This window comes from Elephas maximus, chromosome 9 (assembly GCF_024166365.1).
Source record: "Elephas maximus indicus isolate mEleMax1 chromosome 9, mEleMax1 primary haplotype, whole genome shotgun sequence".
NCBI lineage: Eukaryota > Metazoa > Chordata > Mammalia > Proboscidea > Elephantidae > Elephas > Elephas maximus.
Window position 1 is genome coordinate 60,285,402 of NC_064827.1, and position 20,041 is coordinate 60,305,442.

General features: G+C 39.0%; 1 protein-coding gene across 7 annotated transcripts in view; it reads right to left on the bottom strand.

The window, feature by feature from the left end:
• LPAR1 (lysophosphatidic acid receptor 1) overlaps positions 1–20,041 on the bottom strand; it is a 139,724-nt gene that overhangs the window by 49,984 nt on the left and 69,699 nt on the right. For all 7 annotated transcript variants that reach the window (XM_049896875.1, XM_049896876.1, XM_049896873.1 and 4 more), the window contains one exon: positions 17,553–18,300. In XM_049896875.1, coding sequence (XP_049752832.1) covers positions 17,553–18,300 — 748 coding nt within the window. The remainder of the gene's footprint in view (positions 1–17,552; positions 18,301–20,041) is intronic.

Genomic DNA, 20,041 nt, shown 5'->3' on the forward strand with positions numbered 1-20,041 from the left:
CGTTACAAAGTGTTTTGTAAAATTAAGCAATTCGTGTTAAATTGGGATAGAAAAGAAAGTCTAATCCAGAGTCCACAATTAACTACTCTACTGTTTCAAATACATTATCTGGGTTCACACTCCAAGAACAGGAGGCCAGAGAGATGAGCTGGGCACCAAGGTGGTCTTTGCTGCTGCAAAGGCAGAGAGGGCCCCTGGTGAGCCAGGAACCTAGCATGGAGGGAATGCTCATCCGCCCACGGGGAGATGGCACAGACAGACATCCAGAGAGAAATCCCAACACGGCCATGTCGTTTAGGTAGACTATGACAGATAAGGTCTCCCTGAGGTATGAACTGAAGAAGTCCTGTAACATTTAGAGCACATCAATTGACCTACAGCCAGCTACCAAACCATCCATGGCAGAGCCTATAGGGCTGCACAAAGGTCAGCAAAGGTCCAGAAGAAGCTACAGAGAATGCTACAGCCTGATGGTGACTGGGCAGAGAATGACCCTGGGAAATGAGGAAGGAAACTAGAGAGCTAGAACCAAGACATAAAAACAGGAACTAGAGAACAAGAGGAGTCAACCAGCCAGAAGAAAACAAAACAAAACAAAAGTTAAGCCAGAAGGCACGAATACCTACATCAGAGCCCTGGTTTCCAAACAGTACCCTGAGGTACCCTGGAATGCCACGATGAGGAGCTTTAACGGGTATTTTAAGGTACACAGTGGCTCTTGACATCTGTCAGACACCCTGTAGACAACTGGCTGGAGGTAGTTCACAGTTTCATCATTAGATGGCATTACATTCCTTTTGCTGATGTCATATCTTTGTGATATGCCCTCTGTTACGATAAAATGCAAGTACTACAAGAACCTCAGTGTGGAACAGGAAACGAGGATGACAGAGTCTCATCTGATTCCAAGTTTTGAGGAGTTGTACAATGTCCAACAGGCACATACATCCCTTCAGTAATTGTGGTTACTAATTAGATCAAAATATTTTTTTCTTTCAGTTTATATGGGTTTTTTTGTTTGTTGTTTTGTTTTTACCAATTGGCTACTAATTTATTAGGACTTGTATACTTATTAGTAAACCCTGGTGGCATAGTGGTTAAGAGCTACAGCTGCTAACCAAAAGGTTGGCAGTTCAAATCCACCAGGTACTCCTTAGAAACCCAGTGGGCCAGCTCTACTCTGTCCTATAGGGTCACTATGAGTCGGAATTGATTCAATGGCAACAGGTATATGCTTATTAAGTTCACTTAATTGCTTAATAAATGGAGCTAATAGGTATTTCTTTTGGCCCTGGAGCACTGTGAAAAAATTAGTGAGACAATCAGGGCACTGTGAACTGAGAACATTTGGGAACCTCTGCAGTAGTGGGGTTCTCAGAAGTGAGCGGTATATCTGCTTTCAGGGTCCTCTGCAATGGCAACACCACCCAGTCGGAGGGAGACCTACCCCCTGAACCCACGAATCGAGATGGCTCCTGACTCGGCTGGGCTGCCCCTTCTTCTGACAATATAATGAAGAACTACCACAATGAGGTTCATCCAGGTACTCTAGGTTTTAGCAGAGCAATATGAACGCTTCCTGAAAACACAAAGTTATGCATAACGTATTTTATGATAGAATCTACCAAGTATTTACATGCCTGGTATTTTAGATAATAATCTTACTTAATTCTTTTGAGGTTTTACTGCTTTTTCCCTGTCCTTCATTTTACAGACAAGGAAACTGAGGCGTGAAGCAACTGAATACCTTGCTGAAGTTGGCTCAGCTAGCATGCGGTACAGCTGGGCTTAGAATCCAGGCAGTTGGGACTTCCGAGACAACACTGTTAACCACTGTACTACACTGTTCATCTGCTAGGCCTTTAAGTGTCCAAAGAAATGAATGTGCATTAGACCTCTGTAGGTAACAAAGTACTTAAAAGCGTTACATATATTTGCATGTAACCGAAAGCACCCCTATTTTTGTTTTAGTTTCTAAATCCCTAATAGGTTTCCATCTCTTTTCTGAGTTTGTTAATGTTTATCCTCAATAAAAATATGATTAAAAAATAAAAACTATGTAAATCATTATAACATGGCACCTTTAGGCCAAAAAAAAAAAAAAAGTATTCAATATTGGCTCGATTGTGGCAAAGCTCTCATTCCTTCCTTCATAGTAGGATGTAAATTGGCACAAACTTTCCAGGGGGACATTAAACAATAAGAATCAAGATTTCTGAAGTCTCAATGAGGAAAGCAAAGACTTAGGTAATATTTATCTCAGTGTTATTTGTAATAGCAAAAAAAGAGAGGAAAAAGCTTAAATGCCCAGTGATTACGTAACATTCCATCATATGGATGTACTGCACGGTAATTGTCCAGTAAAATCATGTTTTCAAAGATTACCAAAAGGCTTGATAAAATGCTCAAGATATATATTTTTAAAAGCATGCAATAAAATTGTATGTACTGTCTGGTGACACAGTGGTTAAGCACTCAGATACAAACTGAAAGATTGGCGGTTCAAGCCCACCAGTGGCTCCAAGGGAGAAAGATGTGGCAGTCTGCTTCTGTAAAAGATTCACAGCCTTGGAAACCCTATGGGGCAGTACCACTCCGTCTTATAGGGTCGCTACGATTCAGAACTGACTTGACAGCAATGGCTTTTTGAGGGGGGAGGGGGTGGGTATGATATCACTGTAAACCATTAATTAACACAAAGGATTGGAAATAAACAGTATATTCACTTTAATGTTTTGGTTTTTCTCTGGGTGGTAGAATTCTGAGTGCTTTAGATGTTCTTAATTTTTCTTTTTGTCCCATCAATATGCATTACTTTGGGAATCAAGAAAAGAGTAGTATTACTAAAACGGGATTCAGTGCTTAAAGAGATAAATGCAATCTAATAGAATACCTCATTCCCGAGCATGACCTGTACTTCCACACCCAACTCAAAAAACTCTTTTACTAAAGCTTTCCCAGTTATACTACTGACAGGATTCTCCCCCTCCTCTAAATTCTAATACAGCTTTATCTGTACTTCTTTGCTGGCATTTTTGTCAATGCTGACCTATTGTAACTATTATTTACATACATGTGGTATTTATCCTAGTAGACTGCAAGCTTTAGAAGGGCAGGGCCACAACTTCATAACTGTATATGCCATAATACACATTTTGGTATTTTCTATCCCAACACACAACAGGCAATATTTGTCACCTGAACTGAATCAGGTTGTATAAAGTTTCAGTGTTCTTTATGGCACCAAGCAGTCAGAATTAGATTCAGTGGGTAGCACCCCAGAAAAAGAGTTCTTTCCTAGATTTCGGATCAATATATTTAACAATTTATCAGAAGACAGTCTGGCCTCTGGAGGGATAAGAGAGTTCCCTATTTTCCAAGATGTTTGAGTACAAGCCTAAAAACCACATATCATTGTTACTGTACAGATGACCCAAGCCTGGCTTTGGAAGAGGGTAGAAATGCCATAATCCTTATAGCCTCATCCCATATAAAGTTTCTAGGATTCTACATTTTTTGGATGAATGAACGGTTAAAGGATAAATGGATGGATGAAGGAACAAACTAATGGATTGAATTCCCACGTAGGACCGTCAGGTCCATTTCTACAGACCAAAGAGAGTGGAAAAATGTTACTAGTCACAGTATAGGCCTATAGTAGAGGCTAGATAGCTCCAAGCAATGACCATCCTGGGAAAACTGTTTAGACCATTAATTGCAGCAAGTCGCACAAAGCACTTTCATGTGTGCAGAACAGTAGTGAAGGCATGAGAACTTCATGTTCTCCCTAACATGTGCCAGGCAGTACGCTAAGCACTTTAACATATCTCATAATCCTCACAACAACCTCACATAGAAAATAAGGAGAGTACTAGGCAATGCTCTCTTCAATTACAGGTGAGAAAACAGAAGCTCAGAAAGATCAAATATATTGCCCAAGATCATAGTTAATACGTCAGCAGAATTTTTGTTTGTTTTAACCCATGTACATAAGTCCAAATCCCAAGTTCCTTAGACTATGCCATGCTACCTCAGGAAGAAGATGAAAGAAAATGGGTGTGGGGGGGGGCATATTGTTTACATAGCCTATGAGCAACTAAATGATTGATTTACCCTTTTTCTGCCAAGGGCTCCATGTAGACTCATACAATTGTATTAGGGTAATGCAAAAATAAGCATTATTGCTACATTTTCTCTCTTGGAGGATAAAATGTGTCTCCCTAGAATACTATAAAACCACGTTTACCTTAAACAATCTTAAAAAAAAAAAATGGTATCTTTATAACAGGTCAGTTGCATTTTCAGTCATTAAATTAAAAAAAAAAGGTGACAAATTTTCCTAGGGTGATACAAGTAATTAATGTGTATATTTCAATATTTTAAGAGAGAAAAAGCTGTTGTTGCTGTTGTTAGGTGCCGTCAGGTCCGTTCCGACTCATACCGACCCTATGTACAATAGAATCAAACATTGCTCGGTCCTGCGCCATCCTCACACTTGTTGCTATGTTTGAGCCCATTGTTGCAGCCACTCTGTCAACCTAGCTCATTGAGGGTTTTCCTCTTTTTCGATAACCCTCCACTTTACCTACTAAAAAAAAAACTAGTTAGTATAAAAATGTCAATTTTCTTTGATATTAAGCTCTTTAAGAGCTAAGAATTTTATCTGAGTATTAAATGCTAGCAAGCAGCCATCTAAGATGTATCAGTTGGTCTCAAACCACCTGGAGCAAAGGAGAATGAAGAACACCAAAGATACAAGGTAAATATGAGCCCAAGGGACAGGAAGGGCCACATAAACCAGAGACTATATCAGCCTGAGACCAGGCTAGATGGTGCCCAGCTGCCACCAATGACTGCCCTGACAGGGAACATAACAGAGAATCCCTGACGGAGCAGGAGAACAGTGGGATGCAGACCTCAAATTCACATTTAAAAAAAAAAAAACAAACAGACTAAATTGTCTAACTGAGACCGGAGGTACCCTGGAGGTCTTGGTCCCCAGACCCACTGTTAGTCCAAGACAGGAACCATTCCCGAAGCCAACTCTTCAAACAGCAATTGGACTGGACTATAAGACAGAAAATAATGCTGGTGAGGAGTGAGCTTCTTTGCTCATGAAGACACATGAGACTACATGGGCAGCTCCTGTCTGGAGGTAAGGTGAGAAGGCAGAGGGGCACAGGAGCTGGTTCAACAGACATGGGAAATACAGGGTGGAGAAGAGTGTGCTGTTTCATTAGGGGGAGAGCAGCTAGGAGTACATTGCAAGGTGTGTATAAGTTTTGGTATGAGAGACTGACTTGATTTGTAAACTTTCACTTAAAGCACAATAAAAAAAATTTAGCTTTAAAATAAGGCCAAGGAAAAGTAAACATAAGAGGGAAAATAAAAACTCACAATAGTAGATGCTTTGTTATGATTTGATATGTTCCAAAAATGAATCAATGAATTAAGTCTTCATTGTACAATTTACACAAAAAGATGTGATTCTTATGAAAATATTAGTTGAATTAAATCTTAAAAATGTAGCAAATTAGAAATGTTTGACTGTGTTATATATTAAATTGATGAACGCATTAAAGCAAAATAATAATATATACTCCAGAAAATACTTTCTCAATAAAAAATCAGTTACTGTAATTCTGACTTAAATATTTATATTCATAAACATATTACAAAAATGTGCTCAAAGGCCACTCAAAACAATGAGTCGAAATATCCCATCACCTCAGCGAGCGACCTAGTAAGCAAGCTACATACATCATTACTAAAATCATAAATTGCCGAGGGACAACACATTGAACAGAACATGTATTGTAATAGCAGTAAATAACATACAGTATAGAGATTAATATATATATAAATGAATGTATATTCCATTCCCGTTTCTAATTTTAATGTTTTTTTAATGTATGCATGTTTTAAAAACAGATTTCTTGCCTTAAAGCAGTGAAACTAATTCAGATTCAACTAAAAAATTAGGAAATTCTATTACAGAATTATATCAATCTCATTTTACTATATTAACGTGATAAGGTATGCTACAGTTAGACTTACTGTTGAAATTTGGTTTCAAAAGCATTCTCTTCCATTCTAAATAATTTGTTCTTGTGTATTGATAGTAAATATTCCAGAAATACATGCCTGTTGTTGTTGTTGTTGTTGTCAGGTGCCATCGAGTTGGTTCAGACTCATAGTGATCTTATGTACAACAGAACAAAACACTGCCCAGTCCTGCACCATCTTCACAACCATTGCTATGTTTGAGCTATTGTGGTAGCCACTGTGTCAATCCATCTCATTGAGGGACTTCTTCTTTTTCACTAATCCTCTACTTTCCAAGCATGATATCTTTCTCCAGGGACTGGTGTCATGGACTGAATTGTGTGCCCCCAAAACATGTGTATCAATTTGGCTTGGCCATGATTCCCAGTATTGTGTGACTGCCCACCATTTTGTCATCTGATGTTGTTTTCCTATGTGTTGTAAATCCTAGCTCTATGATGGGACCTAACAACAATAACAAATGCAACCTCCCCTGTTTTAGGTCAGAAACTCACTGAGTACAGCTCCTCAATTTATAGCTTCGTTTTTCCCTTGAGACTGGATCAATATATAAAAAAGCATTCCTGTGCACCTTGTGCCCAGCAAGGTTAGCAAATCAATCACTTGCTGCCTCCGTCAAAAGCTTCTCTGCTTTTCACTTCATTAGTCTGCTGTGCCAGCCCTTCAGGGCTGGGTTCCTAAGTGACTATCTTCTCTCTCCCAAGAGAAAGGAAAATAACTCCAGCAAATGAATTCATGCCTACCTCATGAAGAGGTTTTTGATGTGCAGAAATACACATTTAGAATGAACTCATGGAAAACCCTACTTAAAATGCAGTGTTCCTTGTGTAAACAAATTCTACTTGGGCAGGATAAATAGGTGAAGCTATGAATTTCCAGTCTCCTAATGCCAGATAAAATCCTAGTTCTTCAAAAAGACCTTGTTATTGCTGCGTCACCCTATTAGAACCTCTTATTTGCTTTGGATCATTACAATAACTCTTCTATTGGTGGAGGAGACGTGCCAGGGTTTAAGTAAAGCCGTGACCACATTCAGTCTAGACACTATCATCTTCACTAAAACACATGAATAAAAAGTAGCTTCTCAGAAGCATAAGGCTCTAGTTTAGACCGCAAAGAAAAAATATCAAGAGTACAAACACAAGAAAAGTAATTCCTTGTTTACGTGGAAAAACAAATTACATTAAAATGCTTTTCTTCAAAGAGTGTGACAAAGAACATGTAAAAGTGGAGAATGATTCCATTTTGACCTGGAAGCATACAGTATTATCTGTTCATCTGCATGCATAATTTCTGAGAAACAAATATAAGATTCTACCCCAGATATGTCCCTTTACATATTTCTAGACAACCCAAAATAAAAATACGAAATATTAAACAGGTGAAAACCCCTTGTGTACTTAAATTGATTTTCAGGGTAATATGAAAACCTGTAAAACAAGGAGAAAAAAAATCTATGTAACAGAGGGTTGATTGCCATTTAAAATGCTTTATTCCCCACCTAATGCCATGTGTATGTGTGCGTGTATGTGTGTGTATGTGGTAGTTAGGGTTGCCAGATAAAATGTAGGATGCCTAGTTAAATTTGAATTTCAGATAAACAACTTTTTTTTTTCAGTATAAGTATGTCCCATGCAATTATTTTTATTTGCTAAATCTGACAACCCTAGCGTGTGTGTGTGTGTGTGTGTGTGCACGTGTGCTATGTTTATTCTTATTTGGTACAACTGTATCAGGGAATCAGAAATGCCATGATGTTTAGAGTTCCAAATATAAACCCCCTAGAAATAGAATTGTACATTTCTAGATTTAACAAATGCCTTTGAGTTCTGTTGCTGTAACAATAACAACAAATATCAACTACAGACATTCTGAAATCTTCGTACCCACAAGGCCATTACAGATTGTAAGACAACTCAAAAAACTATGTTCTCATCATGCTTCAGACATAGGTGTCTGCATTTCCTGTTAATGATCTTTCAGGTCCTGTATGCATACATGTCACTATAGAGCCCTTCTTGCTTATTTGAACATACAGAAATTCATCTCTTTCCTTATAGGTCAGTAACCATTCAAAACCCATTTGATGATGTGAACCTACTACCTTCAGTTAATTCAAAAACTGAAGTGCAATAGGCAAGCAAATGATAATAAGCACAATGCTGTCTTAAAGTTGTTTAAGCATCCCCTGTCCGATCCCCAAGACTTCATGAGCTGTACCAGCCTAACAAGAGTTACTAATATCTAAGTAACACATTAATTGCAATATACAGAAAATGACCGAATATTTAATTTAGTTCAGAGTTCAAAGAATATCTAACAGAAACAATTCCTTTGCCTGGGCTCACCTGGCAAACTCCTATATGTCGTCTAAGATAAAATTCTGATATCACCTTCATCTTGAAGTCTTTCCTGACATTGTCCAGTTAGAATACAGTGCTCCATAGTAGTACCTTGCCTATTTTATTTACCATGTTACATTATATTCATTTATTTAAAAATTCTGTCATTATCTACCAAAATGAGAGCTCCTTGGATCAGCGTTCATATTTTAATTGATCTTTGCATTCCTACTTCCTAGCAGAGGACCTAGTAGACACTTGACACACATTTGCTGACAAAATAAACTATTGTTAACAATTCCATTCTGGAACATAGCTAAAATATAGTCTTTGACAGGCAGGATTTGGAACTGTCTTATTATAACTACCTTATAACACATCGCTTTGAATGGGACTCTATTACATCACATTAAATTTTAGGCTACATAGACACGTTTCTATTGTCACTAGATAACCAGTAAAACAGTCTAGAATTAGAGATATAATTAATTTAATCATTCAACAAATATGTATAGTTTACTATAAGTTCCAGGCCCTGTTCTAGGTGCTGGAATGTAAGACAATCCCTGCCATCATGTAACGTTCATATAGATCCTCCAAAGAGATCCACAAGGTAGCAGTGAGAGCTTGGACTAAATCCTTTTTTCCGCCATAAGTGATGGTGAAGTCCAGACAAAAGGATTCATAAGTGGCCACACTGTAAAGTTGGGACCGGCTGGAGAAGAGCAATAAGGTTTCATGATGCCATTCATTTGCCTTTTTTCAGTATAGACCAGATATGGTCCTCTACTGCTGATCAAAAGGAAAAAAGAACAGTGCCCTAAATGATGACTGGCCTGTCAGCTGTGCCCTAGGCATAGAAGATTCATCTAAAGGAGCTGATGACCTGGTCTAATAGGTACTGACAAAGTGGCCTGTTCCATTCCAAAACTCATTGCAAGAGTCAACACCATTCAACCTTCTTTGGAGAACTACTAGATCAAACCCACCATCCACTAGAGCTCTAAAAGGACTTTTCATTCATGCGGCTGAGGCTCAACAAACAAGGTGCAGGCAACTCTGCAGTAATGATGTATCTTTGGAAAAGCAAAGGTTACTCAGGATAAAATTTAAAGCCTGTTATTAGAGCCCATAGCTGCTGAAACACAAAAGTACATTCATACTATGTTATAGAAATAAAGCGCCATCTCAATCAACAAATCCACCATTGTAAGCACACTGGTACATATGGTGCGTGTCTGAGAGCAAGAGCAAGACAGAGATGTGAATACACATGTGGAGAGAAGCTTTTCCATGAGCCAGGCTTGTATCAGCTCACCTAAGCTTCACAAGCCTTGATGAGAAAGATCCAACTATCCCTATCTTATTAATTCTGAGTCTAAGGCTCAAAAAGGTTAAGTAATTTTTCTCAGTGATTTCTCAGTCAACAGTGATTCCCAGTGGTCACTATGATCCATTAAAGGAACTTTTCATTGCTTATTACCTTCAATGATTAGGATAAAGGACTTTGCAACATTCATATTTGAACTGACAGGAATCTCAGCTAGACAAGGTCTGAATCATTCTCATCCGACCTAAAAATAAAAAAAATTAAAAAAAACTTCATGTTCTAGCTGCTCTGTCTACACTTCAAAAGGAACTCTGTTAGGTAAATGTGGTATTTTTGGTTTTTGTTTCTGTTTAGAAATTTCTTCTGACTAAAAATATTTGAATGGAGATGGGCAACAAAGGAGTATAAAGAGCTCGTGTTTGCAAGTTGTTTTCTCTTTTGACGTGGGCCCAGGATTTGGGTCTAAGCACCACCGTGGGCCTTCTGCAGGGTACCTTGTCCTGACCAACACCCTGAGTGCCAAGCCAACCTAGTGGCTGGCCAAACAATCAAAGCTCTCATGAATATTCTCTCAGGTTCTACCTCACAGAGGCTTTCACAGGGATGCCACTGGAACCTAAGGAGACTTGGGGTGGCTTTGGTCCCTCTTCAGAGCAACAGGATGTGCAGTTGGTCACCTGTGGCCAGGGAACAAGAGACCCTTCTGTCTACTCCCTTCCCCTAGTAACAGGACCAACTGGGAAGCCTTCCCTTCCTGCTACACAGCTCTCCACAGAAGAGTAAAGTTATAAAATTCATTTCTTTGAGATTACCCTCTATAAATGTGCCACTATCCTTAACGGGGGATAAAAAAAAAAAAAAAAAAACCACTGCCATTGAGTCGATTCTGACTCATAGTGACCCTACAGGACAGAGTGGAGCTGACCCATAGGGTTTCCAAGGAGTGGCTAGTGGATTCAAACTGCCAACCTTTTGGTTAGCTCTTAACCATTTCACCACCTGGGCTCCTAATGGGGATACTGCTTCTAAAAGCTAATTATTAAAGAAGCTGAGGCATCATTTATACAGAGAAAAGTCACTGCCTCTTGCCTCTTGCTTTTGTTCCGGACTTCCATTTCTATGCTTCCCACTAGAAAATTTTGCATGGCTGATCCACAGTAGTTATTGTCCTTATGATTCTATTTGTGGAATAATAGAGCTTTAAATAATCTTGGAAATCAAATTGACCACCTTCATCCTACAGATGAAGGCATAGAGAAAGTAGCTTGTGAGAATCACCCAGTTAGTTAATGGCAGAGTCAAGAGTATATGCCAGAGACATTCTGCCTCGATGAATGTAGGTGAGAACATACACACAGGCTAAAGCATAAACTTAAAAAAAGAAAGCTGAATGAAAAACAGTAATGCAATCTTCTTATGAAGAAAGCTAATAGGATGCTACTCTGTGTAGAAGCTCCATAATGGGCAGGCAATTCCGCTTCAGATGGCTCCCGTCAAAGCTTCACTACAGAGATGACCAGTTGGTTGTTAGGAGACCAAATTCAAAGGGAATCTTTCTGTGGAAGCCAGTTACCTTTATAGCCACAATGTTTACACCTAATCCTGGCCAGCTACATAAATACATGTTGATGTTCACAAGGAAGAAAGTGACAGTGTGGATGGAACAGAACAAGGTGGAGGCATAAGCAGTGAATGAACACCTTACTGGAAATCAGAAAACCTGGGTCCTGGTTTGGACCACTTTCCAACTCACACCTAAATTTCTCACTTGGGAGCTTCAGTCTCCCCATGTGAAAGATGAGAGGGTTGTGTGGTGTGATTTTTAAGAACCCTCTGAGCTTTAACATTCTAAATCTGGATAGACCCTTGACTTTAAATTAAAAAGAAAAAATTTCTTTTGTACACAGAGGAACAAGTCAGGCACTGAGCTCTGCATTTGAAAAGCCAGAAGAGAACTTAGAAAAAAATATATAAATAAGGGCCACAAACAGACTGAAAACAAAGCCTAGTGGTAGGGTGACCATGCATCTTGGTTGTCCAGGTCAGTCTTGGTTTATGCCTGCTGTCCCAGCAACCCATTTCATTAATGTCCATTTTACTACCAAAATGTCTCAGTTTGGATGATAAACTATATGGTTACCTTACCTATAAGGAACTGGTGTGCTTTATCTTAGGGTATCCCTCAGCATCTCCTCATCACCTATAGCCAGAAGCCCAAACTCTTTAGTACATCATGAAGGCTTTGAGCCTTTGGCCAATGCTCCGTCTGGTACACCCACTATGTGCTAATCACACCTGACCATTTCCAGTTCCTCAAAGGTGAAAACCATTGCTATGTTACTGCTTACCTTCTCCATCCTTACCACGTAGGATGGCAACCTTCTACACATTCATCAAGACTCAGCTCAATACTGCCTCCTCTGGGAGGCCCTCTGGACCCCTGCACTCAGAATCACTCTGGCAATACCTCTTTTAGCACATGGACCCAAACGCTTTCCACTCTTTCTTAAATCTCCTCTACTAAACCGTAAGCTCCGTACAGGATACATTTTACCTTACTCATCTTTTACCCCTCAGCACACAATCAGCGCTCACCAACACATTTTTGAATCAAATTCAAGAGAATTGCGTGAAGAGTTGTTAAAAGGCTATTGGCCAGTCATCTTCTAGCGAAGTAAATAAGAAAAAAAAAAAAAAAAACGGATTTAAACCTGTCTGACCAGAGAGAAGGAAGAATTTCTTGACTGGCTCTCGGACACACCCACCCCTATTATCACCACCCATACCAGGGCTATGGATGATCTCTTGTGGTATGTGGAGGGCCTGTGCCCACAGTCTACAACAATCCTACTGCTGAATTCCAGTTCTGCCGCTTAGAAAGCAGTGACCTTGGACATGTTACTAAGCCTATAGTAACTTGGTTCCCTCAACAGAGAATGGAAAAAATACAATGTCCTTCAGTGTAAGGTTGGAAATAGCACGTGAGGCATAATACTGAGTACGGACCCTGACACCCACTGTGGAGGTAATAAGGGGTAATTTAGCTTCACAGTGGTGATCATTTCTAGCCAGCGCAGATCCACTAGAAAGAACAGTGTCTTCTCTTCTTTGCCTAAGAGATAAGCCCCACCTGGATTTATTTTGCTTTATGTCCCTCACTCTCTCTCAGGGCTCAGATGCAAAAATCACCACAACTTGAGCATCATTTTCCCTTTCCGAAGCCTGGTTTTCTTCTTTTCTAATTATCCCCAGCAGAAGTGTCATCACAAAGAACAGAGGAGGATAGAAATGGGCTTACAACTTAAGACAGACCGTGGTCAAATAAGGAAGAGCTTCTTGACTGCCACTCTGATTCAACAGTGGAGCAGGCTCAAAAGGAATTCTTGGTAAAATGTCAAGTTAAGGAGAATTCGAGTCTGGGAGGGATTACATGACTTCATGCTGGGATAATGAACTCGCAAGTTAACTACACCTTGAACAAAACACTCCCTCCATCAGAGGCAGTTACTGGTGCTCTGAACACCCAGCAGGGGAAAAGGGTCAGTGAAGTGAGAATCATGGGCATCATTGTCAGAAGCAAAAGGACAAAAGAAATGCTCTTTCAAAACTTCTTCTGACCATGGAAATAAAGTACAGGCAGCGCTAGCCAATATCAATGGAAACAAATGGGATCACAATATTTTACTAGTACAGTGATGTTCAAACTTTGTAACAAAATATAGCACGTACTGCTGGTGGTTTTTATCACAGAAAAGCAGCATAGCCTGAGGTGGAAAGGTTGGGCTCCAAAACCAGAGTCCCTGAGTTAGAATCACAGCTCCTCTGCTTACAACTGGAAACCCTGGTGGTGTAGGGGTTAAGTGCTAGGGCTGCTAACCCAAAGGTCGGCAGTTCGAATCCACCAGACGCTCCTTAGAAACCCTATGGGGCAGTTCTACTGTCCTGTGGGGTCATTATGAGTCAGAATAGACTCAACGGCAATGGGAACTTACAACTAGCTATGTGACCTTGGCCAAGTACCTAACCACTCTGTTCCCCAGTTTTCACCTCTGTAAAATGAAGATTACAAATAGATAACGATACCTATACTCCATGGAGCCCTGGTGGCGTGGTGGTTAAGAGCTCGGCTGCTAACTAAAAGGTTAGCAGTCTGGATCCACCAGCCACTCCCTGGAAACCCTATGCAGCAGTTCTACTGTCCTGTGGGGTCACTATGAGTTGGAATAGACTTGGCAGCAACGGGTTTGGTTTTGGTTTATATTCCATAGGGTTATTTACAAATAGTAATTTCTAAGAGTAGCGCCGAACATGATTAATACTACTTAAGTGTTTGACAAATAAATATAACTATAAGATCCTCACTCAAGGGCAGCTTATATACAACCTTCAGCTTAAAAAATGCTAGTCATATTTGCCACCATAAATCTCAAAGATGCCTTGGTTTTTAAGTCAGCTTCTAGGAATTCACCTTGTTGACCAACAAATTCTTCTCTGAATAAGCCTGAAACCCAGAGGTCACTTTGAGGTGATGAAAATGGAAACACACACTTAATCAAACAGTAATCATCCCCAGAATAAATGAAAGTAAAACAAACCCATTATTTATTGAGCACCCATTGTGACCAGTCACTTTACAAGCAGTTGTATTTTGACTGGAAGGCATGGAATGAGGTGGGATTGTAAGAGGTTTCCTCAACTGGCAAATGGCTGAATAAAGTGACATTACCTTAGTGAATTCACAGGGGCTCTGGTCTTCAGCTTTGAAGGGTCAGATACTTGGTTTTATCATCACATTCACTCATTTGACAATTATTTATTGAGGAGCTACTTTGTGCCAGATGTTTTGACAGGCAAGGGGGAGAAAATAGACAACAAATAATTCATAGTCCCTGCCTGCTCTCACAAAGCTGACAATCTGGTAGAGAAGATATTGAAAATCAAAGTTAAAAACCAGATTGTCAATAAACTAATTAACAAGGAGAAGAGTAAGCTTTCAGTAGACCAGAATTCTTGTTCTTTCAAGACCAACCCACCACCTCCATGTAATCAGACCTACACGGGGATGGAAACTTACAATCCAAGCAAGGCAGTACATCAGGCACCAGGCGTCACCTTGTGATGTGTATAATGCTACAGCATCTGACGGGCTAAGCTTGAGGACTAGGGCATCCTGCTTCAACCATGCTGGCCACATGCTGTAAACATCTGACTCTTTAGGACTGTGAATTCCTTTCTCTCTGCTTTCCAAACCTGCCCATATTTCCATTCTCAGTAACTCTCTCAAAGAAACCAAAACCAAACCCAGTGCCGTCAAGTCGGTTCCGACTCATAGCGACCCTATAGGACAGAGTAGAACTGCCCTATAGAGTTTCCAAGGAGCACCTGGCAGATTCGAACTGCTGACCCTTTGGTTAGCAGCTGTAGCACTTAACCACTATACCACCAGGGTTTCCTCTCTTAAAGAGGCTAAACCAAAATAAGTTGTTGTTGAACTGATTCCAACTCATGGCAACCTCATGTGTGTGAGAGTAGAATGTGCTTCACTGAGATTTCAATGACTGACTTTTTGGAAGCAGATCACTAGGCCTTTCTTCTGAAGCACCTCGAGGTGGGACTTGAACCTCCAACCTTTCAGTTAACAGCCGAACATGTTAACCATTTGCATCCTCCATGGACCCCATTTATTTATCTTCTGCTTTCTATATTATAATCACATTTTCATCTTGCCTCACCAAACTTCTTCACCTCTCATGCTTACTGGAGTTTTCCATGTTCCAACACTTCTTTCATCACACATCTATAGAAATCATGTTATTTATTCCAGAAGTAATCATATTCAATCTTTGTGAAGTCTACTAGTTTAAATCTCAGAAAGCAACATTATTTCTGTTATTTTCGAGTTTCGGGGTTGGTGTGATTGTGGAGGTGTTTAGGGCAACTGTATGCTCAAACTGTTGCCCTATGAACCCTCAAAATAATTGTCTCATTTAATCTTCAAAACAACCCAATGAGGCAAAAAAGTTAATTTTACATGAATCATTAAGTATATTGTACAGCAGAACATGCTAGGCATTATACAAAGGTCAAAATTAAAACAAGAACTTTGCAGGTTCATAGTCCAAGTTCGGTAGTCATTTACTGCTGGCGATTCTGTGAACTATAAGCAGCACTTGATGCAATAATAGAAAAAGCACATTCATATGAAAAGTGTAAACCAATATTCAGGTCATTACTAAAAAAACAAATATTTGAGTCAGCACAGAAGTAAAAATATGTTATTTAATTTCATCAAAAACAGCAACCATGGTAAACTAAGTTGTTTTATCCATTTCATGGGCAATATTTTTAATTTAAGAGGTCTTTGTTGATAAACATACAGGGAAACCAGTTTTATACTTCTACTAAACTTCTTTAGATGGACTAAAACAATCTCACATCTGGATATGATGGGGCACGCAGTGGGGATATTATCCAGCTGCGCCAGTCAGTTACAAGCAGGGCTGTGGATGGGTCAGTTCATTCTCACAGACCCAGAAGAAAATCAGTATCCCCAGAAATGGTCTCAGTGATGCATTCACCCTAACCAAAATAAATGAGACTGATGCATCTGCCAGAACCCTAATTTATTTAGTGATAATTAGGGATCTATCTCTTTCCAGTGACTAAAATTAATGTAACTCCCAGAGTTTCAGAGGAGCCATGCGATTCTAGGTTATATTCATTCAACACTGCTTTACCAACTGGAGCAAAGAGAATTAATATAGGGGCTTTCCACCGAATTTCCACGGTGAAAGATGAAATAATAACAGATTTAAAAAATATTATCAAACATTAACTGGACTGTAGTCTATGGATAATATGTAATTGAATAGGGTAAGTATTTAAACAGTCATACTGGGTGAACGTTTAAAATAGGCACCCCATTTTAAGTGCAAAGAGAAAGGTGCTGTGTCTGTCCCATTAATGGTTATCCCTTCAGGGACCAGCACATGACTTGGAACTTATTAGGTGTTTATTAACTATTTGCTAAACAAATAAATTAACAAATAAATATATTCTTCCCGAGCACTACCATGAGGTTTTCATCTAGGCAAAATAATGCTTATTTAAAGGCAAAAAATTATTTGACTCTATATAAAGAATAAAATCTTTCTCTTCACTCTAAAATGTAAATTAACTTCCTCTCCCATGTCCAGAAAAATAATGAGGGGGGAAAAAACTGTTTTCATTAAGGTGGCTGTCACGTAATGCTATGCATTCCAGTGTTCTATTTCATGTACTAAATCTATACAATACCTTAATATACTTACCAGCAATGCACTAAGAATTACAGAAATCGAAAGACAACTTATTTAGAAATGAACTGATAAAAAGAACTATGTATGAAAGCATGTTCACATCATATAAAAGCGTTTTCTATCTGTAAATCTACAATACAGAGACTACAAGGCAAAAGTTCAACAATTGAGGCTGTAAGGAAACCTTTAAAAGCTAAACAAATTTGACTGATTAGTCTGGAATTTTCAATATCACATAACCACTCCTCAGTGACATCTTTCACATCATCATCATCATTTATTTATACTGCACCACTGAGACACATGTTTCCCTACAGCCAATTCTGTAATGGTAGAAAGGCTGATATGTTGCTATCTTCACAGGCATTTGCTATAAAGATGCCTCATCCCCTTGTAATTCCAGTATACTTACATGGTGAATATTCAAATTGTTGCTTTCCACTATTATAAACTAATGCAGTTTTTATTAAGACATTGGGAATCTGTAAAGTAAGTTAGAGTCAAGACAATACTTACCAAGTACAATGACCACAGTCTTCAAAAGACTCATCATGGTGTCCCGATTCCGCCGGGGTCCAGAACTATGCCTAGACATTCTCATAGTCCTCTGGCGAACATAGCCAAAGATATGAGCATATAGAACCACCATTACCACAAAAGTCACCAAGTTGAAAATGGCCCAGAAGACTAAATAAGAGTCACTGTAGAGAGGTGCCATGTTGGAACAATTTTCAATATCACAGATACAGTTCCAGCCCACACTCGGTATAGCACCCATAACAATGGCCATAGTCCAAATGACCACAATGACCACTACCACCCGCCGGTTGCTCATCCGTGTGTGCAGCTGCATGCGGAAAACTGTAATGTGCCTCTCGATTGCTATAGCCAGTAAGTTGGCCACAGATGCCGTCAGGCTGGTGTCAATGAGGCCCTGACGAAGGAGCCATGTGCTGACGGTCAGTCTCCGAGTATTGGGTCCTGTGTTGAACATTAAGTAGAAGTAGGCCAACCCAGCAAAGAAGTCTGCAGCAGCCAGATTAGCCATTAAGTAATAAATAGGAAAATGGAAGCGACGATTGACGTAGATTGCCACCATGACCAGTAAGTTGGCCAGCATGATGAAGATACATACAGTGATTCCAAGTCCCATCACCAGCTTGCTGACTGTGTTCCATTCTGTGGCAAGGTGCTTTCCACTCCGGTTATAAAAGAAGGCAATAGACTCATTGTAGAAGCACTGTCGTTCATTCATGGCTGTGAACTAAAAGAGAAAGGAGGGAAAAAGATGAAAATAAGGAAAAACGATTACACCAAAAAAAACTAAAAGAAACCACAGATCTGAATTTAGACATATAGCTATAGTAAATACAACAGAAAAATAAAAGCAAGGAATTTGAATACTTGATCCTGCATAATACCATTCTACGATTAAGTTGAAAATCTAAAGTTTCTCACAGGATTACTGTTCTCAAGATAAAAGACAATGGAAGTGAAATAAATGACAAGGTCTTTGCTTGGTGGTTGTACTTCATTGAAGTCTACTAGAAAAGCCACATGACCCAGAAATCTTACTTAAAATACATGAGACAGACAAAAATTTTGCAGAACATTGCAATTGAAATATTTACCATAGTGGAAACTACTTTGACCTATTATTTAGGGGATCATAAACATGGCTGGTTTATAGATAGGGTATTATTGCCCTATTATTCTGCCTTTCTATTCTCACACGGTATGTTTGATCTGTGACACATATTTTGTAACACATGTCCCCACAAGGACCATAAGTCCCAACATTTCAAAGAAGTCACCATGCACCAAAGTTTCTTTGCCCAAAGCCAGCATTTGCTGCTCAACATTCCTGTGGTCAGTACCATCTACCCCCACGACTCTTTACTCCCAGAATAGCATTCACCAACTAATCTATGACATTTAAAGGCTTTTTTTCTTGTTGGGGGCATAAGAAATGTACTACCTAACATAATTTCCAAAGACTAGTTGATACCACTCTACAAGAAGTAAAATATACTTTGGTTAGATAAAGTATATGTTTTAACATGTAGTGATAAATAATGCTTTATAATCTGTTTACTTATTTTTCAACATCAATTAGAATATATTTATTAATTATTTGTGCTCTCACTTAAATCCAAAAAGGATTGAGGCAGCTTATAATAACTTAATGTAAGTTGTCAATAAAATTATTAAAACAAAATTAGAAAACAAAAACTAACATAAGAAACTAGAAAATTATACATCAAATAGTAGAAATCACTCTTCCAGAAACCTTGTTTCTCTGAAACTTTTAGAATTAGAAAATATTCCTTAGAGTTCACATTCTACCTTTTTCTTTTTTATCTTGCATTGCTTCAAATAAATGACTTAGCAAACATGACCATTTTAACCACTATTTTTGTACTTGCTGAATAGCCATAGAATATGCATAAATGTTTATCGAACACTGAAAATTCCAAAACAGTATGAAATGCTTAAGTGGTTAGTCTTCTAACTCATTCAGACAGCTGGAGTCTCCTTCCGCATCTAGATGGACTTTCATACCTTTCAGATGATGCTTCTATCATTACACTTACCATATTGTATAATTATTTATCTCTCTACGTATATGTTTCTTGAAGAGATCACAGCCCAATAGAAGAGCAAAGGCATTGTCTTAGGTATCTTGGTATCTTATGTATCTCTCTCATACCTCATTCACCAGAGATCTGAGAACCTGGCTTGCAGTCTTCCATTCCACCCCAAATACTGTCATTACTCTGGGTAATTCAACTAACTCTTTTGCCTCTCAGTTTCTTGGCCTCATCTCTAGTGGCCTTTTGTTCTATTACAACTCAGCTGCCACACACCAATGGTCACACCCTAAACTTTGTCATTACCCAAACCTGTCTCCCTTCAGAAATAGTTAAACATGCAAACTACAACTTCCAATTCTTCCAACTTTCTCATTTGACCCCTCAACACACCAGTTTGTTTAAATCATCTAT